The 25728-nt window shown below is 39.3% G+C and overlaps 3 protein-coding genes across 4 annotated transcripts; 2 read left to right on the forward strand and 1 right to left on the reverse strand.

The window, feature by feature from the left end:
- Nucleotides 1-629: 629 nt before the first annotated feature.
- On the forward strand, nt 630-16897 carry col9a1a (collagen, type IX, alpha 1a). Its single transcript, XM_066647669.1, has 32 exons — nt 630-741; nt 1284-1358; nt 1521-1559; nt 1662-1724; nt 2725-2778; nt 2944-2979; nt 3335-3358; nt 4378-4431; nt 4507-4560; nt 5314-5346; nt 5652-5708; nt 6031-6084; nt 6828-6881; nt 8203-8256; nt 8340-8393; nt 8650-8703; nt 8952-9005; nt 9105-9158; nt 9242-9295; nt 9414-9458; nt 9594-9647; nt 9817-9870; nt 10040-10093; nt 11636-11707; nt 12610-12645; nt 12748-12792; nt 12971-13003; nt 14422-14568; nt 14982-15036; nt 15183-15371; nt 15590-15667; nt 15948-16897. The coding sequence occupies exons 1-32, from the start codon at nt 667-669 to the stop codon at nt 16151-16153; spliced, it is 2064 nt and encodes a 687-aa protein (XP_066503766.1). The 5' UTR covers nt 630-666; the 3' UTR covers nt 16154-16897.
- Nucleotides 16898-16940: 43 nt separating this feature from the next.
- Nucleotides 16941-19959, reverse strand: ptp4a1 (protein tyrosine phosphatase 4A1). Of its 2 annotated transcripts, none has more exons than XM_066647670.1 (6): nt 19826-19959; nt 19392-19498; nt 19006-19098; nt 18653-18783; nt 18164-18238; nt 16941-18013 (listed from the first exon to the last, which is right to left on the reverse strand). In XM_066647670.1, the coding sequence occupies exons 1-6, from the start codon at nt 19875-19877 to the stop codon at nt 17896-17898; spliced, it is 576 nt and encodes a 191-aa protein (XP_066503767.1). In that variant the 5' UTR covers nt 19878-19959; the 3' UTR covers nt 16941-17895. The 2 variants fall into 2 exon arrangements, with proteins under 2 accessions (XP_066503767.1, XP_066503768.1); XM_066647671.1 differs by having other exon boundaries at nt 16942-18013; nt 19392-19526; nt 19826-19920.
- Nucleotides 19960-23183: 3224 nt separating this feature from the next.
- Nucleotides 23184-25573, forward strand: lgsn (lengsin, lens protein with glutamine synthetase domain). Its single transcript, XM_066646950.1, has 4 exons — nt 23184-23213; nt 23376-24018; nt 24113-24282; nt 24389-25573. Exons 1-4 carry the CDS (start codon nt 23184-23186, stop codon nt 25571-25573), a joined length of 2028 nt encoding a protein of 675 aa, XP_066503047.1.
- The last annotated feature ends 155 nt before the right edge of the window (nt 25574-25728 follow it).

Below are 25728 nucleotides of genomic sequence, written 5' to 3' on the forward strand. Positions count from 1 at the left end.
TCAAAAATGTCCATAGGTGTGAGTGTGTGAATGAATGTGTGAGTGTGTGTCACACTGTGAAGGCCTGGCGCCCTCTCCAGCGTGCTCTTCATATGAATATTCATATAAATGTTCTCATTGGCGAGGGATTGTGCATAAGGAATTTAAATACACTATTTAACATTTTATGAAATACATGCTGTACACGAAAGAGAATATTTTAAAATGTTAATACAATATAGGACAAAACAGGATATAAACATACTCACAGGAAACCTATTTTTTCTCTACTACTGGCCGTTTTGTTTAAACTTAAACAATTAGTTCTGATGATATGGTACTTCATTTTAAAGCAGTCTTGGGATTCAGTGTTGTGCTTAAACATAAACTGACACATATTTCTAATAGGTCAGTAATAAGAGCTAATATGGTGTCGTAGTGCAGGAGTCAGTCTACAGGTAGAGGATAGGACTCTAGGCTACGCCCTCCTCACGCAGATTCTTCCCCTCTCCACCAATCACTGTGCAGCATTGTGAGGTTTGTCATGAATAAACATGAGTTTTTAATGGTACCTCGAGCATCTCAGCAGACGGTGTGGCGGTGCAGTTGGGGAGTATTGTAAGGAAAACCGTGAACCCCAACTAATACAAAGGGACTTTTTGCATTCTGCAAGACACCAGGGAGACGATGGTGCCCGCCAGGACTTTCCGGGTGTCGCTGCTGGTGGTTTTATTGCAAATAGTCCTTATCTGCTCTGCTCAGGTGAGTTCCACATGGTAGACTTGTTACTTAGAGCACAGCACCAGCTATTGTTCACTTATTCGCTCGCTGTGTGGGATATAAATTCTGTGGGAATTTTAACTTGGAGCTTGATTATGCTGATTAAAAGTCACCTGTGATAAATTTCTGGAGCATTTTGGAGAAATCAGAACCTTAATAACATTTTATGTAAATGTGTTTTTGATTGGTTTATATTTATATAATGTATGTATTAAACCACTTTTAGTTGATTTGCTTGACATCGGCACATATAGTTGACATCTGGAACCTGTTTACCATGAGGCTGCAATAGGTGTGTACGTCTGCTGTGAGTTTCGATGAAACTAGAGAGATATTTTAGAGACTGATGCTTCAGTCTTGACCAAGGATTATATCACCTTCAATGACTCCATTGTTAGGAAGATCAACTGAATAAACCTTTGGAATAAAGGATAAATTACCACATGTGGCTTAAATTATATCTCTCTCTGAATATGTGTGTGTGTATGTGTATGTGTGTGTGTGTGTGTGTGTGTGTGTTTTAGAGGGGCCCGCCTGGTCCAAGAGGGCCACCTGGTCCTCCAGGAATTGTTGGATTTTCAGGTGTTGATGGCATTGATGTAAGCTATATTTTAAACATTCTCTTAAACACCTTTATCTTTATTATTAATTTTTTATGAATGCTTGAAAACAGATCATTTGCAGTTTACTGTCTGTATTGTCTTTGCTGTGAGGAACACATTTTGTGATTGTAATTTTTTTTATCCATTGTTTTATTTTAGGGAGATAGGGGACCAGGGCCTGGCCCAGTTGGCCCTCCTGTAAGTATTTTTTCATCATTTCACATGTATGTTTTACCACACTGTTACCCATGCCATGGAAAACCATGGTGTCTCACACTGCATTGATTTGCAATCTTGCAGGGTCCAGATGGAGATGATGGGAAAAATGGTGCAAATGGACTACCGGGACAACCAGGGGCAGATGTATGTTCTTTTTATTTGTATTTATTTTTTTATAAAATGGGTTAAATGAGCATTTCATTCCAGAGGAACATTTCCCAGGGGAAAAAGGGGGAAAATTTGAATATTAGTATAAATATATGGAGTACATGAATGTGGCCATTTAGAGTGAGGGAGGAAAGCGAGGAGAGAGAACCCCTTAAAGGCTTCAGACAGACAGAAGCTTTGTGTGTGGTGTGTGTGTGTGTGTGTGTGTGTGTGTGTGTGTGTGTGTGTGGAGGAAGCCTGTGGGTCTGGACTGGCACTGCTGCTGATAGGCTGGTGCCTCATGTTAACAAAACAGCTTCTGTATGAAATCTACCTGGCTCTCAGCCACACGACTCAGTAATAATGCGGTGATTTGAATTAAGCATCCCATTTTGTTCCTTCTCATTCCCCTGTAGTTTAATATATGGGTTTAAACTGAAACAAACCTTGATAGCATTGTAACTGGTGTGTAGTTGGCTCCCAAAGATGATAAAATGTAGAATGTGACTCTGGAGAGGTCTTTTATAAAGACTGCCTGTGTTGGCTGTTCACTGGGTGAATGCAGTGCTGCGTTGCTCCCCACTTTATACAAGAGGAGATGTGGGAGGAGTTTGTTTGTGGAGATCCTGGTTATCTTGTTCTGCTTAAGGGGCCTGTTAGACTTTATTCCTTTTGGTCAAATGCCAACATTTCTTTGTAACATAATTTCTGTGAATATCAAATATTTTACTTTATATCCAGGTACATTTTTTGTATTGGAGCTCCACTCCAGTTAACCATTGACTTGTCATTACATCTTGAGTTCTGTGAGTCGTTCACTTTGAAGTATTTGGGCACTTTAAGTAGATTAACACATTTACACATATTAATTTCTTAAGTTATAAACTGGGAATATATATCTTCTTCTCTGTTTACAGTTGATTCATATTATCAATTACAATTTCTTTGTAGCCTACATTGTACACTGTAACTTTAAATGATGAATTTATTTCCTCAGGGTTTGACTGGGCCTATAGGGGAACCTGGCCCACCTGGACCTGTTGGACCCAAGGTCAGTTTACAGCAGTTTTCAGTCACATGTGCACAAATAGTTACATATTCACAACAGAAAACTATGAGATGTACATTGTTTTTATTTTTAAAGTTTGATTTTTAATTGACTGGCTATATTTGTTTATCTAACTTCAGCTGTGTTGTGTTTGATGGCCATTGTTAGGGTGAACCTGGGGCACCTGGACCTAGAGGAAAAGCTGTAAGTGAACAGAATAAAGAATTCAATACAATACACAAGAGAGAAACCCCAGTTTAAATACTGATATCAAAATGTAAATAAAGTTGGGAAATATGAGTTAAACACATGCAGGAGTAAAAGCAGGGCACTGGTATTATCTTAACATATTTGCTTAATAACGTTCTAAAGGTGTGGACATATGCAGTAAGTGTTCTCATGTCCATGTGAGGTGTTTTTTTCTTAATGTTGCGATTCATTAATTAACTGAGGGGATGGGTGCAGGGTTTTTTGTTTTTGTTTTGTTTTTTTAGATATTATATATATTATTATATATTTATATTTAAACTTTGCTTGTAAATATATTCTTTGTTTACAGGGGGTTGGTGAAGATGGAGAAGCTGTAAGTTTGTCCTCTTTGCAGAATATTACTCTGTTAATATCAATTAGTAATACAAATTTGTTCCTTGTGGCCATTGTGTTCCTAACACTTTTTTATTTTGGCAATTTCCAGGTTGCGTTTACAGTGTTTTTAGTCTCAAATGTTTAAACACCTTTACGAGGATCGCTGGGGCACTTTATAAAAACACAATAAAAATATAAACATATATTGACATAATATAACCTTTACTGATTTATTTATCTAATAAAAGTACGAAAAAAACATTTTAGTGGCAAACGTAATTTCATTTTGTAAATATAAACCAATAGAATGTAATGCCAGCAAAATCATTAAAAATGTTGGGATAGAAGTAAAAAAAAATCCCTGAAAGATTACAAATACATTTCTGGAATTTTTCACAATTAAAGTTTAAAAAATAACATGTGAGGTCATCAACACTGAAGTATAAAAGGAGCATCCACCGAAGGCTTTGTCTTTTCGAGCAGAGCATTTCCTCCAGTTACTTCCCACGGTCCAAAACACACATTGGCAGGTGGATTGGCTCAAAGAAAATGTCCATAGGTGTGAGTGAGTGTGTGTCGCCCTGTGAAGGACTGGCCCCCCACCAGGGTGCATTCCAGCCTTGCACCCAGTGATTCTGGGTAGGCTCCGGACCCAACCCCCTCCGGACCATGAATCAGATAAGCGGTTACAGACAAAGAATGAATGAATGACCAAGGGACGAAACTGCTTCTGAATGTTCTACTGAATGTATGAATCACACAGGAAGATATACCTGAGAAACCTTTATGCTACAGTAATGGACATAGCAACATTGGACTCATTCTGTTACAACAGCATGTCGTTGTATGTAGTGTTTGCCATTTTCAAGGTCAAGTCTTGTAAATGGCAATAATGGACAAAAATTCACCTCCAATACTGTCCAATTAGTATCTTCAATTTCCATATGAATAAAAAGTGTAATTAGAACTAAAGTTATGTTCAATCTAAAATCTTTATCATTTTGCTGTTTTTAAAAGGGTGCAGATGGAGAGGATGGACTGCCAGGAGAACTGGGCAAAGCAGGACCTCCAGTATGTATTCTAATCCATTTCCAGTTCTAAACAAACGTGATAAACAACAGTGGTTAAATGATGTTTGTGTAATAGGGGAGCCGTGGACCCAGAGGGCCGGTGGGTCTTCCAGGTCTAGCTGGACCAAGAGTAAGTACTGACTCTGTCTGTCCCTTTTTTGTCTTTGTGCACATAGCCAGGTCCATAAAGAACTGGACTTTAGTTTGTTGTAGAAAAGCCTGACTGGCCGACACAGACCTCAGATTAATCCAAAGCTATTTGGAAGAATTAAAATGCCAGCTGTGAGCCAGGCTTTAACACTGAACATGGGTGTATGACCAGTCTAATTAAGTAAAGCCTTTAAATAATGTAAAACTTAAAATGATCTCAGTTTTCTCTCCAGTCATAAGTATTTGCAAATTCCACCTGTTTAGTTAGCACTCCCTCAATCAAACAATATATTGCCAAGCTAGGCATGTGAAAGAATGCACATGGGAGGCCAGCCACAGCCTCTTTTTCAACTGCTTCTATTGCAACATCATTGGATAGTTTAAGGTGCTATAGGAGAGCAACAACTGCCCAGATCTCTTATGTCAGTTAACAGACGCCTACACTGGCTATTACTGTGCTTGTGTGATGAGGACAAGGGAGGGCCATCCCACAAGCCCAGAGAGAGTGAGGACAGTTGTGCTCTATTGGACTCCAGACCTCAGATAGCTGTTGCATTACCGAGAACTCAACTGAAGATTTCCTGAAGACAGGGCCGACACTTTCACCACCGCAACACTGAGGAGCCCAAAACAAACAGATTTTTAAAGAGTTAATGTAACTAAGAAAATGTTGCTTTATTTTGTTTCAAATGCTAAATATGTTAATGATTATTTATTTATTCATTCTTTTTAGGGACCCCCTGGAGTTTGGAACGGTGAAGAACTGGTATGAATTTAATTTTATGAATTTGATGATCATTTATTATTAATTTGATCAATTTCATTAACTAATACACAAAACCTTATAAAAATGTAATCAATTATAGCAGCTTCAGGAAAACATTTGCCAATACTCCAAACTGACACAGTGCAGGTTTAAAATGATAACTATTTTTATTAACTACTCATAAATCAGAACTCACTACTCATTAATTATTCATAAGTGGTCTGTTAAATGCAGATTGAGACACCATAATAAACAGTATTTGAGATTATTTGAAGTTGTTTTTTTGGTCTTGGCTGTTTTTTCAGTGTCCGAATGCCTGCAGAGGTGGACTTTCAGGATATAGTGGACTACCAGGTATGAAGGTGAGTTCAACTAAAATTTAAGCAGTATTTTTTAGTGAGCAGGGTGGCACCGTGAGAGGTTTGAAACGTAGTGTCAATGTAACCCAGCTCCAGGGACCTGGAAGGAGTTTGTTGTGTTCTCCCAATGTGCGTGTGTCCCACGGTCCAAACGAAACACTGGTGCCCCCTCCAGGGTTAATCCCCATCTTGCAACCAGTGATTCTGGGTAGGCTCCGGACTCACCGCAACCCTGAATTGGATAAGCGGTTACAGACAATGAATGAATGAATGGTTTAGTGACCTTCAGAAGAACTGGATTCTGATGTCATTTTTTATTATGCAGGGTCACAAAGGTGTGAAAGGGGAATCTGGTGAACCAGGAAGACAAGGCCATAAGGTATTAATTACTATATAGTTTTTTGCAAATTTCTGATTGTATAAATTAAAACACAGTTCTTTAAATCAGTCTCTATATTCGTCTTTGTATTTAGCTCTATGTAAAATATGATATTGTCAGAGTTAATTCATGGATCTCATAATGTCATGATTTGTGCTTTATATTCTCTGTTTTGATTTGTTAGCAATGTGCATTCATCGCTGTTTTATACTTTAGCCGAGTCATGTGACTGAGCTCACAGGTGCTTCCCTTTTTAAGTTTTTTCTGGCTTCCCTTGCTTTGTGGTTCATTGCTGTTCTGTTTGATGCTATTGCATTTCTCTAAATGTGTTGTTCCCTTGTTGTGTTCTTTAAATTCCCACTACTGTGCATGTGTTGACTTTCATGCCTTCTTCACTCTCGAAAGCATTAAACATGAAGTATTTTTGACATGTTTGTTGTCCCTATCTGATATCATGTGACCAAATCGGTCTTCCCCTTTTTGTGTGTATCTTGTTACCCTCCTTAGTCATGCCCTAGACCTGTGAGCCCTCAGTATGCCATGTTACAGTGTTCACAGCTGTTTTCTATGGTGTCTACGCTGTCTTTGAGTTCTTTTGTGTGTGGTTCATTGTTGTGTTGTAAGGCGTGTAAAATTTCCTGTTGTGTGCTTTAATAAATACCACCTCAGCATATGCTTCCATCTCTGCTTCTCCTTTTCTCACTGGCTGACAATAGGTGATTTGTCTTGTTTTTTTCCCTTAGGGTGAAGAGGGAGAACAGGGATCCCCTGGAGAGCCTGGTGCATCAGGAAAGATGGTAACATATATGAAAGGCATTTCTAGATTGTATAGCAAAAACTCAAGTATGTGACTGTTCTTAATTAGTTGGTTCAGATATTTCCACCATACTAATTGCAAACTTGTTTAAGAATTAGTCAGGTTTCTTCTTATTTGATTACACCAAAAACCTGTGGCACACCAGCCCTTTGTAGATGGGACAATAACCACTATATAGACAAACGGTGTACGCAGATTGAAAATGACTGCAGATAACACAGGTGAAACCTATAGATTAGTAAATTAGAACAGTGACAGATTGGCTGAGTATAAGGAGTAAACTGAGGTGTGACAAAAAGTCTTACTGGAAGCAATCTCAATAAAACTGTTAGCTGGCAGTTCTCCCCGGTTTCCTCTCACAGTCCAAGAACACACATAGGTAGGTGAATTGGCTACTCAAAAAGTGTCCCTAGGTGTGAGTGAATGTGTGAGGGTGCGTTGCCCTCTAAAGGACTGGCACCCAGTCTTAGGTGTGTTCCTGCCTTGTGCCCAGTGGTTCCTGGTGGGCTCTGGACACACTCTGACGTTGAAACGGATTAGCAGTTACAGAAAATGAATGAATGAATGTTAGCTTGGAGCTTTAGGGATTAGATTCCCAACGTTTTGTAGCTGCACACAAGCCTAAGATCACTATTTGCAATGCCAGGTGTTGCTGGAGTGGTGTAAAGAAAGCCTTTATAGGACTCCTTAGTGAGGAATCATTCTGCATTTTCCTAATTGGAATAATAAGGCTGGGCTGTATTTCTGGAGTTTTATTTCACTCTTTGGGCTCAGTCTCTTTAGTTCTAGGGAAATGTTAAAGGGACTTTATATAAATAACTTGGGGCAGTCTCCATCAAGTTCCACATTGCTCCCTAAAGTGTTAAATGTGAAGAATAAGCGATGTGTTTTTCAAGGTCTATTATTGGATGTCTATTAAAAGTCCTGATCCCAACCCCATCAGAAAACTTTAAGATGGATTGGGGAGATGACCGTGAGCTAGGCCTTACTGCTCAACATCATTGCCCAGCCTCACTAATACTTAATCTCATTAAGAAGAATGAAGACTATAACAGCAGTAAAATGGGGGAACACTATATAAATGCCCATGACTTTGCAATGATATATACGGTGCGCATACAGAGTTGTGATATCTGGTTGCTAGCATAATTTTGGTTGAGGTAGCACAATAAAATGTCCATATAGATTCGTGTGTATGTATTGTTTTCACACTTTAAATGGCCTTACATCTGCACAAGATGCATATCTCATTAGTACTGTACTTTATTCACCCACTGTAAAAATGTGTACTGTAATTGTAGGGTCCACAGGGACTAAGGGGGATAACCGGACTGATGGGCCCTAAAGGTGACAGGGTAAGGGTCAAAGGTCAAAATATTTAGCAATATACAATGTGATTTGTAATATGGGGTAAATGTGTGAATTATTTCTGAAACAGGGTCATCGTGGGTCTGAAGGAGGCGTTGGTCCTCAGGGAATTGTAGGCGCCCCTGTAAGTGTTACAATAAATATTGCGTTGTTTATTGTTCAAATAACTGGTGGCTTAAGACATTAAGTGACAAACATTGGTTATTAAAAAGGCCTAGTGTGTAGTATTAAAATGTCTTTGTCTTTGTAACAATCTGTGATACATCTCTCATAATCTCAAAGATTGTGCTTTATATTGTTTAATCACTGTATATTTGGAATATTGGAATCAACTCAGTTGAGCAAATGCTTTATTATTTATAATTGTTTGCCTTTGTCAGGGTGATCGAGGACGAAGAGGAAAAGTGGGTGAGACTGGGCCTAAAGGGTCTCAAGTAAGTACCAAAAAACAGCAAATCACATGCAACTTCAATATGTTTTAATATATGGGGATCATTTTTATGTCTTTTAGTATTGAGTATTAGTATTGATTTCTTTAATTAATTAAATCTATAGGAGGAAAACCTCACACTAAAATTACATGTCTCTTCCCTTTACCTCTTTTCAATCTGTTTAAAACTTTACAATGGCTAGTTTGATGGTTTATCTGGCTCATTTCAAATTATAATATGTACTTTCTAAGGGATCTTTGGGTTCTCAAGGCCTTATAGGCTTGCCTGGACCTAAAGGAGAATCTGTGAGTACATGTTCATAGCATATTTTAAATTAAAACACACTGTTTCTATTGTCTGGGATATTAATAAATAAAGAGATAATTCTTTGGTTTTTCTCAAAGGGTCTACCTGGAGTTGATGCTCGTGATGGTATCCCAGGAATGCCAGGGGTTAAGGTAAAGTGATACCAAAACGTACAGCAATATCTTCCCAATTGTACATCTACTATTGCTCATGATTTTTACGAATACTGTTTTAGGGGATCACTGGAAAAGTGGGGTCTCCTGGTGATGGTGGCCCGCAAGGCCTGCCAGTAAGTATGACCTCTTAAAAAGGTTTCAGATATATGTAGGGATAAATATTAGATATGGGAATGTCTTGCGTCTTCATGATTTAATTTCAGAGTGACAATATCTGTGATTCTTTCTCAGGGTTTGCCTGGCATTCCAGGGGCAAAGGGCCACAGTGGGCCAAAGGTAATTGTACATTGTTTTTTGTACAAAATCTAATCTTCCCAGTGCATAGAACTACAGATGTATGTTGGAGCAGATGAGACTCTGTGTATATTAGCTTGTAATAACATGACTTTTTGACTGACCTGTCTGCTGTAGGGAAGTTCTGGGGATCCTGGTGTGGCAGGACCGATCGGGAACAATGGAAAAACAGTGAGTGCACACTAGCAAGTGCTTTTTCCGACCACTATAAGACTTTGTGTGGATGAAAAGAATGGATGATATATGATCTGTTGAATAAACCCGTTGAAGAAACCAAGAATGGACTGTGTATATATCCAACTAATAATTGATTGACGCTGTGTGGACTGATTTATTGTAGGGTGAACGTGGTGAACAGGGTGAGATTGGACCAGTAGGACCAAGAGGTGGGCCAGTGAGTATTCTTCCAGATGCACAGTACTGCAAACAAGAGAAATAAGACCACCATTCAAATAATGTACTTTCTGTGCTCTTTCTTTGTTTTTTTTCTCTCTCTCTCTGTCTGTCTCTGTCGCTCTCTCTGACACTCCTTATTCCACCTCATTCTGTCTTTCCATCTGTAGGGTGAAAGAGGAGAGAGGGGTCCAGATGGGCCTCAAGGGCTACCAGGTTCAAGGGTGAGTACTCAACTCAGATTAACCGATAAAGCCTTCAGTATATCGTTATATGCCATTGGCCATATGCCACTGGGGAATTTTATATGAATATCAGAGAGGCTTTCTGAGAGTGTAATGGAGGGACTGCATCTCAAACATATGAGCAATGTGATTTCTGCTAAACGTAGCATATGTAAATTCTCTAAAAATTAGACAAAGGTGCAGGGGCCTGAGTGGTGCAGCTGTGTAACTGTTGGCCCTATCAGTGGGACAGTGCCAGTTTGATCATCTGTGATGCCTCAGCTACCTCAGGCCTGGTTTCCTAGAGGCCACAATTGGCTTTGAACTCTGGGTGGGTTGGATGGTCTCTTTCTGCTCCTTCATCATTGCTTGCCTTCACCATCTTAGTGTAGGTGGCATTGTGTGTCATTCAGGGAGTCCTAGCTAATGGGGTAGAATTTTGTCAGTTTTGCTGACAAAATTGGGGAGAAAATGTTCCAGAAACCTTTGAAAATAAACATAAACACAACTGACTAAAGACCTCCAAAAGTAAATGAAATGCCGAAATACGATGGACAAGAAGAGACTAGATACAGAACAATTCAAGAAGATCTAGTTAACATTAAAATGTCTAAATGATATGGGCCATGTTTAATTTCTCATGTTCTTTCCTTTTCTTCATTTCTTGAAGAGAATGTATTGGATAAAGAATGAATATGTGTTTTAAAATTGTATTAAATGAGTCCAATTAAAGATAATCAACAGTAAGAAGAAGAAAATACATTGGAAGAAGAAGAGCAGATGCAGATGTTGAAGCAGACCACTTGTATCAAGGCTACACTTCAAATTAATCACATCATTTCTACTTTTACAGGAACACTCATCTTCTTGTCTTTCAGTATGAATAAATTGTTTTATTGTTCTGGTATATTAACAGAACTTCATATACATCTGAAGAAAAGAAGGCATATAATGCATTATTTATTCTTAATGTCTCTACTATTAACATGGGATTCTGAAGTCTGTGAAGTTGTAGTCTTACAGAGCTGCAATGTCGAACAACTGATATAACAATTGGAAACATGTTAGTCTTGGTGAGAATTTCAGATTCTCCTGTAGTGTTTGTCCAGTTCTTCACAGAGGATCTGCTTTCTGATCCAAACTGTAATGAAATCTCAGTATAACGAGGCAGCCTGCTGTACTACAGTGATCTGCTGGTAAAAGTGCATGAATAGACTGTTGTTATTGAGGCCTAGGCGCTCAGGAGTATTTTCTTTGGTAAGGGGATATTCTAAGTAGGAAGGGGGTCTGAAAGAGCCCTCTGTTCTGCAGGAATTCTTCCATCCAGCCAAGCCGAGGGCATCAGGCGATCAAGGCCCATATCCACACACACCTCAACACATCCACACCCAGCAGCCTCTTTCACCAACTCATGTTTTTATTTTTTTTTTCTTGAGTAAATGTGGTTTGGAAGTTAACAAGCATATATATAAATATATATATATATATATATATATATATATATATATATTTCAAATATGTGTGTGTGTGTGTATTCTACAGGGGCCTAAAGGAAATATGGGCCTACCTGGTCTCCCAGGACCAGCTGGTTTTAGTGGTCAGAAAGGCGACAGGGTAAGACTGAATCCGGATATGCCATCCATAATCTTATAAAGAACTGTTTTTTTCCTTACTTTACCATAACTAACTTATTAAAGCCCTTTATTGTTAGAGCAGGGAAACACTAAAATGCATAGTTCAGAGTGTAGAAGCTCCCCAGAACCGACATCCATACAAGTTCCATGCAAAATTGGACACTGCTGGTCAAATTACAGGGTTTGTTTGTTGGTTAGGGAAAGTAATGACGCTTTTCCACTGCATGGTCCCTACTCCCTGGCTCTTTTGCTTTTCCATTAGGAAAATCCCATTCCTGCTATGTGGAACTGAGTACTGTTATAGAGCTCTGGGACTAAACTGTGATCACATTTGTGTTTATTTGACCCACAAAAGCAGTTCGTAATATTCTGCTGTGGTTTGAATGCTCCTTGGATCTGTGGCCACTGAAAACCCAAGCAATATTCAGATGGTGTCACAAGTAACAAATAAATGTACTAGTTTGTCTGAACTTTTCAGTGCCAAACAACAACAAAAACACACGCATACACTATGAGTTAACAGTGCTTAATGTACCACTGCTACTGTTGTGCTTTGCAGAGATTTGCAGAGACTGTGTTTTGCAACGTCACTGGCTACATTTAGGGGTGGGGGATTTATAGTGGAAAACAAGCCAGGCACCATGTGAGTAGAGCTATGTAGAGTCAAGTAGAGTAGGTACCAAACAGTGGAAAAGCACTGTAAGATATCAAACCCTATACAGCAATTGACATAAAATACATAATTATGGAAACAATCATGCCAATAAAGCCAACCTGAATTCAATTTAATGTCCCAAAACGTTTGTACAGGCATATCAATTAATAGTTGATATATGCATTCCCTAATATTCTAATAATTATCTGAACTTTCACACGTTTCAGGGTGCAGTTGGTCTAACTGGTCCAAAAGGCGAACAAGTAAGCCAACATATGACAATGTTATTCAACATTTAGGATTCATTTTCATAATTTTGATCCGTCTCCATGCTGTTTGATTTTCTGTGTGTTTTATGTGTTTAGGGAGCACCTGGAGAGGAGGGAACACCAGGAGACAAAGGAGATGTAGTATGTAACATTACCACACTTCAAAAGAGTGGGCTTTAAATTTGTTTGCTGCTGTATTGTAGTGCTGTGTATAATAATGTAAGAATTTCTGATAAAATAGACTCTTGGCAACTAATGCTAATAGGAAAGGTTTGATGTAATTGAATAAATCCTGATTTAATCCACACTTTTTTTTCAGGGCGATGTAGGAGAACCAGGCGAGAAAGGATCGGTGAGTGTGGCCTTACGTGTCCCTTTAACTTTAATCATCCCACTGCTGCAAAATTGAAACACAACAGTGTTAAATACTTATTATAATTATATACTTACTATATATTAAACCGCATCAATGAATTTGATTACTATCACTTATGTTATTTACAGTATGTGGTTTACTGTTGTTGGATTTAGAGTTTCTCCAGACTCATTTTAAGTTCATTGTGTATATAAAAATCTAAATACTTTATTGAACTGACTGGTAACTAACTCACTCAGTCATTGACATATAACAATGTCTCCACAAGAGGGAGTCCTTTGCTTTAGGTGTCACAGTCACACAGCTCCAGGGACCTGGAGGTTATGGGTTCGATTCTCGCTCCGGGTGACTGTCTGTGAGTTGGTGTGTTCTCCCCGTGTGGGTTTCCTCCAAGTGACTGTCTGTGAAGAGTATGGTGTGTTCTCCCTGTGTCTGCGTGGGTTTCCTCCGGGTGACTGTCTGTGAGGAGTTGGTGTATTCTCCCCATGTCTGCGTGGGTTTACTCCGGGTGACTGTCTATAAGGAGTTTGGTGTGTTCTCCCTGTGTCTGCATGGGTTTCCTCCGGGTGACTGTCTGTGAGGAGTGTGGGGTATTCTTCCCATGTCTGCGTGGGTTTCCTCCGGGTGACTCTCTGAGGAGTTTGGTGTGTTCTCTCTGTGTCTGCATGGGTTTCCTTCGGGTGACTGTCTGTGAGGAGTGTGGTGTGTTCTCCCCCATGTCTGCGTGGGTTTCCTCTGGGTGACTGTCTGTGAGGAGTGCGGTGTTTCCTCCGGGTGACTGACTGTGAGGAGTATGGTGTGTTCTCCCTGTGTCTGCGTGGGTTGCCTCCGGGTGACTGTCTGTGAGGAGTGTGGTGTGTTCTCCCTGTGTCTGCGTGGGTTTCCTCCGGGTGACTGTCTGTGAGGTGTGTGGTGTGTTCTCCCAATGCCTGCGTGGGTTTCCTCCGGGTGACTGTCTGTGAGAAGTGTGGTGTGTTCTCCCTGTGTCTGCGTGGGTTTCCTCCGGGTGCTCCGGTTTCCTCCCACAATCCAAAAACACACGTTGGTAGGATGAATGGCGACTCAAAAGTGTCCATAGGTGTGAGTGTGTGTTGCCCTGAGATGGACTGGCAACCCCTCCAGGGTGTATTCCCGCCTTGCTCCCAATGATTCCAGGTAGGCTCCGGACCCACCGTGACCCTGAAATTGAAAAGTGCTTAAAGATAATGGATGGATGGATGGATGAATTACATTGCCATAAACTATGGTATTAAATCAAATAATAAAATCTGAAATGTACACCTCCAAAGATGAGCTCATGCACGTGTGCTTAAAATCGTTTAACGTGAAATTGATTTATATTCAATTATAATTAATATAGATTGATCTTCATGTATTTATGTTCTGTTATCCAGACAGGAAGACCAGGTGATGCAGGAAACAAAGGACCTGAGGGAATACGTGGGCAGCAGGGGCTTGAGGGCCCACCAGGAGAACCAGGGCCCAGAGGCATGCAGGGAGACCGTGGCGTACCTGGATTACCTGGGGGACAAGGACGACCGGTATTTTCATTACTGCATTATGCTCCAGATAAATTCTATCTATGCTCATGGAGGGGTTTGAAATCCCAACCTTGGAGGGCAAGTCCTCCAGTTCATGTTTATTCTTTATATAAAATATGTAAGAAAAAGTACGAGGAGTCCGAGTTAAGTTTAATGATGTATAGTTGATTTGTACTTTTTTTTTTAAATACATAAACTAATGCTGGGATTTGGGGTTTCTGTTGTGCAAAGCTCTTTACTTGGCCTACCATCAAGAATTTTGCGCATGTGGATCATGTGATTGTGAATTCTCGGATTTGGGTCAGTCTAAAGCCGTGTTGCAGTGCTCTGTCCTACAGGCAGAAGTGGATAAAATGGCGGAATTTGTCTCTGTAGTCTGTAAAGGAATTACAACAATTGTGTAACTCTTTCAGGGTCGAGGACCAACAGACCAACACATCAAGCAGGTCTGCATGAGGGTTATGCAAGGTCAGTGTTTAACATACAAAACAATGTAACAAATATGGCAAAAGAGTGCTATTAAATTAGCACTGCTAACAGAAGGAAGACTGAGTGATGGAAGAGACAAAACTACTTTTTGGTTTTACTGAGTTTTTGAATGTGTTCCATCACAGAGCAGCTTGCTCAGCTTGCGGCCAGTTTGAGAAGGCCAGAGTCTGGCATATCTGGACTGCCAGGTCCTCCTGGCCCTCCTGGCCCTCCAGGGCCTGCTGGAGAAAATGGCTTCCCAGGGCACCAAGGAACAAGAGGGTTACCAGGGCTTAAAGGACCACCTGGGCTTCTGGGACGCAAAGGACAGAAAGGTACAGAAAGGAACACATAAATGAATTTAATGATATTATTGTTTAGGTCACAAGCACTTTGCACTCTGTAAAAATGTTCTTTATAGTTTGATAAAGTGGACCAATAGAAATAACCACTGATAAGATCTGTTAAATTTGAGACCTTGAAATATTACTCAGTTCATAAATACAGTGTATTATAACTTCTAAGTAATCCAGTTTACCTTTATATAATAAAGGTGACACAGGAGACAGGGGAGACAGAGGTCCTACAGTACATGGCGATAAAGGCATACCTGGACCTCCGGGACTTCCAGGTGAGATTAAGATATTCATTCATTTTATTACAATAAACACTTAAAAGAGAAATGCCTGATCAACTCTATCAAAAAGTACTATTTTACATATCAGCGTACATAATAGTTACATGGTCATGGTAATTATGACTTTCCTAAGTTGAAAATAGTTCCACAGCTGTTCAGATTTCATGCTTTTGAAGTTTATAGCAAGAACACTTTTGGCATTACCAATGTCAAGCATCAAACACTCAGACTAAGCTGTGTACATGCCTGTCTCTCTTCCCCATGTAATTCTCAGGTGAGCCTGGTCAGCCAGCTTATGGCAATGATGGCCGGGATGGCTTGAAGGGACCTTCTGGCACACCGGGAATGCCCGGAGTTCCTGGACCTCCTGGGCCTCCTGGTCTTAACGGCTACTGTGAGCCATCTCAGTGTATTCTCCAAGCCATTGCCGCACCACAATCAGCCAAGGAGTCAAATATGAAGGGACCAGACAGCCTTTAAAAGAACACATAATTACACAATGGCTACACACTCCTGACCAGAAGCTGCAGCAATCAAAATTCAGAGACTAACGGAGTGAACCTTTTTCGACAGTTTTGTTTTTGCAGGGGTATACTATGTGTTTTGCACCATGACAGGTCCAAGTCCATATCTTACAAAGATGCCTTAGAAAAGTAAACTGTCATGATTCAAGGGTTGGGAAGGTTATAATGTGCAGGAATGGGCTTTTTACACAGAAAAAAAATTGCAATTATTTTTATCTCTCAAAAATATTGCTGTGAAATTTTACGTAGTACGTTTTTTTTTTTTGTCTGTCTCTGGCAGGAACATTGCCATTTGCACTCAAGAGAAAGCTAAATAAAAACGGATGTCCTCTGTATGTAAAGCATGTATAGTCACATTAGTCAAAACAACAGGTTTGATAATGAGTTATACACAGAACTAAATGTAAATATACAGTATTTTGTCACAAAAAATTACTCCATTTTCCCCACTTTTAAAAACCCCTCTAATTCTGAAAGTGATGTATATTTGTAACTGAACTCTACAAATTACACTAATGCCTTAACTGAATTTTGATTATTTCATTTGCGCGTTAACTTCTGTCCCACCCAATGAGGACTTTTTAATTGATGTGGAGTTACATTCAATATATGTGGTACAGTGCAATGAGGAGGCTTACAGCCTTCTCTTTGTGTTCAGAGAACTAGCTAGAAATGTTCTATTATTTATTTTACAATACGTTAAAATGTTACACATACAATTGTGAAAAAGGTAAATAAATGATTTTGATAAAGCTCTGCATGTTTTCATATACAAAATACGCAAGTATAATTAGACATAAAAGTTATCTTCACATGCAATTTGCAGAGACAACTCGTGTTTTCAGTGTATTCTTTCTCTTTATTTCTTATTACTCTCTCAAGTCAGTGGACAGTTACAACTTCTTACTATACTAAAACACATACCCATTGATAGTATAAATAGCCAATCTAATAGTACACGTTTCAAATACCATACATAAATCAAGTATCCAAGTAGTAAGTTACGCACACCAAATAAAAAGGCATACAAAATATCGCAGAGGTCCAGTTTGAAGCCAAAACACAAACTTCACACTATTGACATGGCAGTAATTAGTAAACAAAGTTTGGATAAACAACACCACAAACTAGATCCCACATTTTCCATATACGTTTCTTCCCCCTCAACAGTTATATTTTTTCAACTCATGATTTTCCTGCCCTTCACATTTCCAGCTGTTTCACTCTTCCAAATGCCATAGACATACCCCCATAAAATGGCCTCTTTCCGTTTTAATAAGGCATTTAAATATGACCCATTGGAAGGCAGGCATCATGACGGACTTCATAAAAAAAAAAAAATCTCAATTATTTTAATGTCATATGGATGTTAAAAAAAAAACACAAGCAAACAAACACTTGTTTGGCAGAGGGCACACTTGTGACAACTTGCCAAATAAAGCCAATGGCTAAAACAAGAGACGCAACACATTAGCATTAGCATCCTTCTTTAAATTTTAACAAGCATACACAAGCACTCTAAACTTGCCAACAAATCTCGTGGCTACAACAAAAGAAATCATTAGAAAAAGGGGATAACTACACATGAATAAGGTTAATTTCTTTAGCAGTAATTTCTTGGTCACCAATTAAGAGAGAGAACTGTCTATATTAAAGAAACATTTGGATAATGCTACTCCAGCAAGATTAGTGTGCAAGCTACTGGATACAGCAGTTGTTGCGATGGCCATTCGAGTCTTTGAAGCGAAGACGCATCTTTGGACGATATTTCTCCAAGTAGAAGAGTTGCTTGCTGTTAAATGCTCCACGGCGCTTCCTGTTACATTTAAAAATACACCCATTACTATGTTGTTATTCAGTATCCATCTAATTTTTTTATTACAAACTGATTTTTTTATTATACCGCTTAAAGAGGGGTTTAAACTGGTGTGATAAACAATAGGGGAAAAAACAAAAATAAACTTACTGTCGGATAAACTGGACAGCATCTTCATACTTCATTCCACACTCAATCATAGCAAGGGCAACCAAGACTGGAGCTCTATGGCAGCAAAAACCCACAAAATAATTTTGTTCAACCTTAGTCCAGCAGAAAGAAATTGCCTTTATACAAAAATAAAAAAGGCCCCAAAACACGCACTCAAAAAGCCAAAATCTCAAATGCAATATTATTGTACTCACAGAAGTTACAGAATCAGCTGCTGTCTTAAAAGCAATCCTGAAATTTCAATGTAAACTCAAGACTAAAGTAGATACAGATCAAATGGTTCTTTCATTCAGTGCTGACTGACCACTTACATTTCTTTTTCATTGTGTAATTATATTAATTTCAATGTGAAATCAAAACAAAGTGAAATTATGTTATGAATTTGTCTGGCAGACGTGTTTTTTTCTTAGCAAACAATAAGACAATTTTTACATTCCTACAGAGTACAACACTTATATAAAACATTACCTTCCAAGGCCAGCCACACAGTGGACAGCAATGCAGCAGCCTGGCTCCTCCCTAAACTTAATCCTCAACAGATTTAACCAATCATCAACAATCTGGTTTGAAGGAGGAGCTCCATCATCAAATGGCCAGTCCTGTGGGTTGAGAGATATGAAAAAGCTTACTTGAAATTCTTCTGATATGTTAGGCTTCAGATCCTTCTATGTATGCTCTAATTTTAGTATGTGGTAGTGCTTTCAATATTTTTCCATTAGTAATAATCAAATCAAGTCAAAATGTATTTATATAGAGCTTTTTACAACTGGTGTTGTCACAAAGCAGCTTTACAGATTTAGTAATCCTCTGACTGAACTCACCAGAACCTGAATGCCCTCTTTGGCCACCAGGTTGGCATCATACGTTGCTTCACACACTCTAACAACTGTAGTCACACCATACTTCTTCAGTTCCTGTTAAAGAATACATCCAGCAAATTATTTCATAAAGTCTGGCAAAAGACATTTTCATACAGTGTGACTGGCTTTATTAAAATGTCAAAGACATTTTAATATTTCTCTATTATTACCAAGGAATGTAATTAGCTTTTTACATGAGCTCAACTACTCATCCTTGACCTAAACAGTACTTTTCCTTTGATCGTGATTTGATCAGAATGTAAGGGAAAAACTAACAAATCGTACACTTATCTGTTTTGCAATTATAAAAAATATATAATAAAGTTGAACTTTATATAGAGGCTCACCTCAATGAATTTATTTAGAGTGGCATTGGTGGGGTTGTGGGTGATGAGGAACCTCATGTTTTTGTAGGTGATCTCCACAGGGGCAGGTCTATTCATACGTGCCATTGCTGACAATGAAATATGAATCGAAATCTCCTAAAATGAGTGGAAATTTCACCAACCCAAAAAAGTTAAATCTGACACAGAGTCAGAAAAAACAATCACCCAAAAGGATGGTATACAGAGCAAGTGCAGGGGATGAGGAAAAAAAATAAGGGAAAATGGAAAATTTAAAAATAATAATAAATAAAAAAGGCTGGTCCTCAAGTGAGCGAGGAGACGGAGGGCCAACAAGGGCAGTGCACTTCTGGAGATTTTTTACCCCATCCAGACTGGACTGGCTGGTGTGGACGCCTGCTCTCTGTGTCCGCTCCCGCCAACGTTAAAACACTCACACAAGTCTCTCTTCCAGTGAGGTAGCAAGGCTCGTCGTTCACTTTTCTGCATAGACGCCGTGCTGAGCCTGGCAGTAGTCTCCACTGCCCTTCAGAAACTCCATAAATGTGTGACCCAATACACCACAGAACTGCTGTAATGGCACAAAACAAAGACACAGAAGAGTCAGGTAAACATGAAGGCTAATTAATACCATAGCTAAAGTATCATAGACCTGCTTTTATGGATAAGAGATGCCTTTATATTGTTGTTTGCTTCATGCAAGTAGGTGTCATGAGAAATTTTTTCAGACACCATAGCAACCCCTTCCAGAACAGAGCATTTTTTCATTAGTTTGTAATAAAAAAAATAGCAAAACTGTTTGAATTCATGTTCTCTCTCATGTTTCTTAGATTAGATTTAAGTTAACCAAGTTGGTTAAGTCTGAAGTTATGTTGTGGCTCAAGGCTGAATCTCAAATATTATCCTGCTCCTAGTAGAGTGGCACAGATTATTAAAGCCCCCACTCAGGTCATCAATTAACACATATAAACATTACTGTTCATCAAAATTACACACTTAGAAGTCATTAATAGTAAAACACATATGTCAAAGCCTTAAAAGTGGCTGAAATTTAATTCTACACTGTGTCTATTCAATCTTTGAATCACATCACAGCAGTCCCTGAACTGTTATTACATCTCTCTTTTATCAAATACAGGTAATAAACAGAACTCATACTTGCCATTGTTTTCAAATTAGTTAAACTTGGCCTGCAATAATATTCTCTGCTGGCTTTTCCACTATAGCATTATGCCCCAAGACTCAACTTGAATGAACGGTTTCCTTAGGTTTATGATGTCAGAAAACTCTGGTAATTCGAATTTGCTTGTTGAAGACTGCCTTTGGTCCACATCAGCTTTAAAGTGGAAATGCAAGCCATGGTGTTGACTGCTTATTTCGCACAATACATATCTTGTAGCATATCAAAAATGCCACCTGTACGTTAATGTTAAAAAATAAATAAATACAGGGGGTCTATAAACTATAGCTCTACTTCCCAAAATTGCTCTAAATTTTATAAAGAGTGACGAGCAAGTAAGGGAGGAGCTCCATCATAAAACTCCGTTTGTAGTAAGCGAGCGATATGTAGGTCATGAAATAACGCCTTCTGCACCCAAATAGCGTGGTGCAGTTTATGGTGGAATATAAATGGCATCATATCAAACACATAATACACTAGAAGCCGTTATTTCATGACCTACATAGCGGAGAAACGTTACAGAGTTAGGAGCCTGAGATTAGGCCCTTGCAATCGCTGAAGGGAAGTAAAGACATTGTACAAAAGGCGAGTCCTCTACCGTCGATTCACAAAAAAAACTAAAGAGTAAAGGGTTTAACTAAGCTAGGTTTGTATGTAAATGCGGCGAGAAAGCTAGCTAACAACACGTAAGGCCTAACGTTAATGTGAGAAACCTGAAATTCAATCTTTTAAATACTGCCCAGCTTGAAGTATTTAAGTTGTTACAATGTAACGTTAATTGTATTATCCTAATATAAAAACATGACTAACAACGGTAATGTAGCTAAAATTATAAGCCATCCAACGCGAATCCTCATCGAAACTGAAGTGGGTTTATTATGTTAGCTACTTATAATAATTCTCCAGTCTACCTTAAATGGCGCGGCTCTTTCATTCTGGCGCCAACAGAGCTATTGAATATAACTGAGCAGAATTTAAGGTGGAACGGTGAATTGAAGGAGGAAACGGTTTGGAATCTCCGCTAATCTTAACTGAAGCGCAAAGCTTATTTGCTATACGTAACAGCAAATTAACCGATCGAATTAAACTAAAATACAAACCAACCGTCTGTGTTATACATAAACATTAATGCACGTATGAATTTCCCACAAGGCTTTCGTTTGTTTGAGGGCGTTTAGCTAAGAATCAATGCTAACCTCAGCCGGTTTCGGGGCTAACACAATGACCTCAATTTGGCAGAAAGTACGAACGAAAAAGACAGGAAAACTAAGACAAATCTAATAGATACAAGCACTGCATATAAAGTAAATTCGCTGCTACTTACTGGGATATGCTTACTCATTGAAGATTGTAGCTTAACCATAAAGCCGGTCCCGAGAAAGCCGTGAAATGTGTGAAGTGGGTTTTCACCATACAGCCGCAACGAGAGCGTCGAGTCTAAAGCAGCGGCTCTCGGCTCCAACCAGTTTCAGCAGGAACCCGCCCGGGCCGCGCTGTGCCGCTGGTGCAGTGAAACCGCGCCCTGAGCAGGGGAGGGACTGCCGAACGCTACCAAACCAGGTCACACACTGTACCCAGTGTGGAAGTCATTTACTGACAAAATATAAAATAACTTATCTTATAAAAAGGAAGAAAGCCTCTCTTTATTACGTCTTACCATTTCATTACAAAAAACAATTGATCTGCCTTGATAATCACTTCAAGTCTCATGATAATAGCGTAGTATCTCAAAATTATTCTTATAAATATCTCATAATAATCATATCAGAAAGGGTATCATAAACATGGCTTACAGTGTTAAAATAATAACAAAAACGGAATACAATGATGTTTGAAAAATATTCATTCATTTAAAGTAGCAGAAGCATACTTCCATAAATACAATTAAAAAAAAAATCTGTTATGTGCATTGGTTAAATCTAATTCTCATTTTCCTAATTTTTTAAACACGTTGTTTTCATGTCCTTGTGGTGTGTTTTATATTCTAGATTTGATATGCATCAAATGAAAAATGAAAATCATGGCTGAGAATTTCCCCTTTGAAACTGCAGAGCTAAAAAAAAAACAATTTCAAATGGGTTAATTAAGACTGCCAAGGTTTCTTACATCACAGACTTCACCCTGGACTGATTTTCGATTGAGGCACGGTTGAAACAAATATTGTAATTAGACTTATAAGAGGAAAAAATGGGATAGCAGGATGACACAGGAGGATAGCACAGTGCATAATGAAGCCTTCTTTATGGCTTACACAATGAGTGTGAGATTTTCTTTGGCTTTTGTTTTGAAATACATCATTCCAGATGTAGAACAAATAATGTTTACTGGCCTGTGCAAAAAGCTGATGCACATCATTGTTTTCACTAGTTCATCTCTATACAATAGGTCACTGAAGAGACTGGAAGGTTCATGGGTTCGACCAATGGGAGTGCGTGTTTCAGACATAGGTTATTAGCTGTGTAAACCACTTTACTTTGGACTCATGGGGAGCAGAGGGAATGTTCCAATCTGTCACCATTGTAACAGATATCTATAAAAGATGTGTTTAGCCATAGCTCTTGTTTCAACTTGGAGCTCATAAATTAAACTACTGGGTTTAAGTAACTGAAAAAGCAATGCAAAAATCAGAGGAATCGAAAGATATGGTATGATTTTTATGTTTCTTTGTGTATGTGATACTATTTGTTGTATTGTTTTAAAATTGCAGTTAAATCACTACAATACTTTGTTAAATAAAATAACAGAAAATACATTTCTTCTGCTGTTACGTATCTGTTTGCACGTTTAAAAACTACCATTGATTTTAGGAGAGATCCTCCATGGAATCAGACCAAATGGATGGAGCCAATATGAGTCACAGCAAAAAAAAAGGTGTAAGGGTAAGTGGTAAATACATGGCCTCTTCAGAATGGGAAAGAAGAGGGACCACTGTGCCCATCATCCAAACAAATTTTTCTGTTCCAAGCCCCAGTGAAAACCCTACAGTAATTTCAATAGGCCCACACTGTAGGCCTACGGTCTCCACCGAATCCCAGTATCAGGACTATGTCAGCAATGATCAGGGGAGTAGAGAAGACCACCAAGGCAAACCTGCCCCCACAGAAGGAGGTGTTTCTAAACAAACAATGGAGGAACTGAAGAGTCTATTAAGAGAGAGTTCCCTGCTGAGTACAAGAGAGAGAGATGAAATGCGGCCACTTAGTCCCCACAGTCACACACCTGGTCAGAGGATGGATTGCAGACCAGATGACATACCATATAAGTCCTTTACAACCTTTAAACCCACTCTATCAAGCAGTAGAAGAGCTTCAAAACCAAGAGAAGGTGGTTCTTCTGGATGGGATTCTGGTGGGTCATCCAGGACAGATGGTCATACGAACAGGCCGTCAGGGTACAGGTCACCCACAAGTGAAAGAACCCACTGGGCAGAGAGTTGGGCATCGCAGACAGGTCAGTGTACATCTTTAAATTTCTATCCTGTACTTTTAGACCTTGTTACTTTACTCCAGGTATTTTATGATTGTCATTTTGGTATGTCCCATAGATAACAAGGACAGTATGCAGGCTGAAACTCATGGATCACAAATGTTCATTTCTGAGGTTGAACAGATAAAGCAACAAATTTCTCGGGAGAACATTGGATTTGTTCGCTTTGAAGCAACAGATCTCCATGGTGTGTCAAGATCCAAGATAATCCCAGCTCGCTTCTTTCATGTAAATCTCTCCATGCTTAAAATATTTAATTTTTTTCTTTTTTTCTTTATTTGTTATCTTTTTTTAAAGTTACTATTCATTAATCACTCTGTTACTGGCATTGCAGGAAAAAGCTGTTTATGGTGTGTCTATGCCCAGAAGCTTCTTGGAGCTAACACTGAGTCCCAAAGACAATGAGGTAGATCACCCAAGTGCTGCCAATTATAGTAGTGATGTTCTTCTGATCCCTGATCTGTCCACTTTTCGGGTGCTTCCCTGGGCTGAACAGACTGCTCGTATAATTTGTGATCCTTGCACCATCACCGGAAACCCTCTGCGCACCTCTCCTCGCCTCATTGCTAAGCTGATGCTTGGTCAACTTCAAAGCATGGGATTTTCATTCCATTCTTCCTTCACATATGAATGCTGCATCTTAGGAGCTCCAGAGAGAGTGGGCCCCAAGATCGTATTTTTCCCTGCCACAACTTTGCTGAGCAATCATGACCTGCCCTTCTTACAGCAGCTGGTGAGAGGGATGTACCACATGGGTGTTGATGTAGACAGCTTTGCATCGGCCAGTGGTCCCGGACAGATGGAGATCTGCTTCAAGCCTAAGTTTGGAATTGAAGCTGCCGACGGTGCATTTACCTTTCGAACCGGAATTAAAGAAATGGCCAGGAAACATAACTACATTGCCACATTCCTCACTGATGATAACATCTACAATTCGGGATTACTCTCCCACAGCTTATGGGATGCTGGCTGCAAGAGAAGTCTCTTCCACTCTGGCTCTGGGGATCTGTCTGAAATTGGTAAGAAATGGCTCGGTGGTCTTCTCCACCACTCACCAGCTTTGAGCTGCCTAATGGCACCAGGAATTGGCTGCCGTAATCAGCTTACTAAAGGAAAAGATTCAAAGCGCCCATTCTATGCCACATGTGGCTTCAATGACAACAGCTGTGCCTTTAACGTTAAGGTCCATGGAGGAAGAGAGGCCCACATTGATAACAGGCTTGGCTCTGCAATGGCAAACCCTTACATAGTTTTGGCAGCCACTGTAGCAGCTGGTCTGGATGGCATTAGGCGTAACCTCAGCATAGAACAGAGCCTTAACAGAGCTCCAGGCCAGCAGAAACAGTTTGCAGTCCCAGTGAAATTAGAAGAAGCTTTAGTAGCCTTGGCAGAAGATGGCGCAATTCGCGGGGCTCTTGGTGAGCCATTTGTGCAGTATTTCATCGCCATGAAACATCTTGAAATTGAGACACAGGAACTAGACACAGACAGAAACAAAAGCCTGGAATATTTCATCTAGATAGAGCTACAATATGATGAAGAATGGGTTTCCCTGACTGAAGTCTGTTCAAGTAGAGTAGAATATGAAGAACATACACTTATAAGATTACTGATGAAATGTTTCTATTTATTCACAGTGAGAGATATAAAAGCTCGTTATGATCCATAAGTGAA

This window comes from Hoplias malabaricus, chromosome 16 (assembly GCF_029633855.1).
Source record: "Hoplias malabaricus isolate fHopMal1 chromosome 16, fHopMal1.hap1, whole genome shotgun sequence".
Taxonomy (NCBI): Eukaryota; Metazoa; Chordata; class Actinopteri; order Characiformes; family Erythrinidae; genus Hoplias; species Hoplias malabaricus.

Coding starts and splice junctions, on each gene's coding strand:
- col9a1a (XM_066647669.1), top strand. CDS start 667: ATGGTGCCCGCCAGGACTTTCCGGGTGTCGCTGCTGGTGGTTTTATTG. Junction 1,725..2,724: donor CGGGACAACCAGGGGCAGAT/GTATGTTCTTTT, acceptor TTATTTCCTCAG/GGTTTGACTGGGCCTATAGG. Junction 12,793..12,970: donor CAGGAGACAAAGGAGATGTA/GTATGTAACATT, acceptor CTTTTTTTTCAG/GGCGATGTAGGAGAACCAGG.
- lgsn (XM_066646950.1), top strand. CDS start 23,184: ATGCAAAAATCAGAGGAATCGAAAGATATG. Junction 23,214..23,375: donor CAGAGGAATCGAAAGATATG/GTATGATTTTTA, acceptor CATTGATTTTAG/GAGAGATCCTCCATGGAATC. Junction 24,019..24,112: donor GAGTTGGGCATCGCAGACAG/GTCAGTGTACAT, acceptor TATGTCCCATAG/ATAACAAGGACAGTATGCAG.
- ptp4a1 (XM_066647670.1), bottom strand. CDS start 19,877: ATGCAGAAAAGTGAACGACGAGCCTTGCTACCTCACTGGAAGAGAGAC. Junction 18,784..19,005: donor AAGAGGGCATTCAGGTTCTG/GTGAGTTCAGTC, acceptor CTCAACCCACAG/GACTGGCCATTTGATGATGG. Junction 18,014..18,163: donor GCTGTCCAGTTTATCCGACA/GTAAGTTTATTT, acceptor TAAATGTAACAG/GAAGCGCCGTGGAGCATTTA.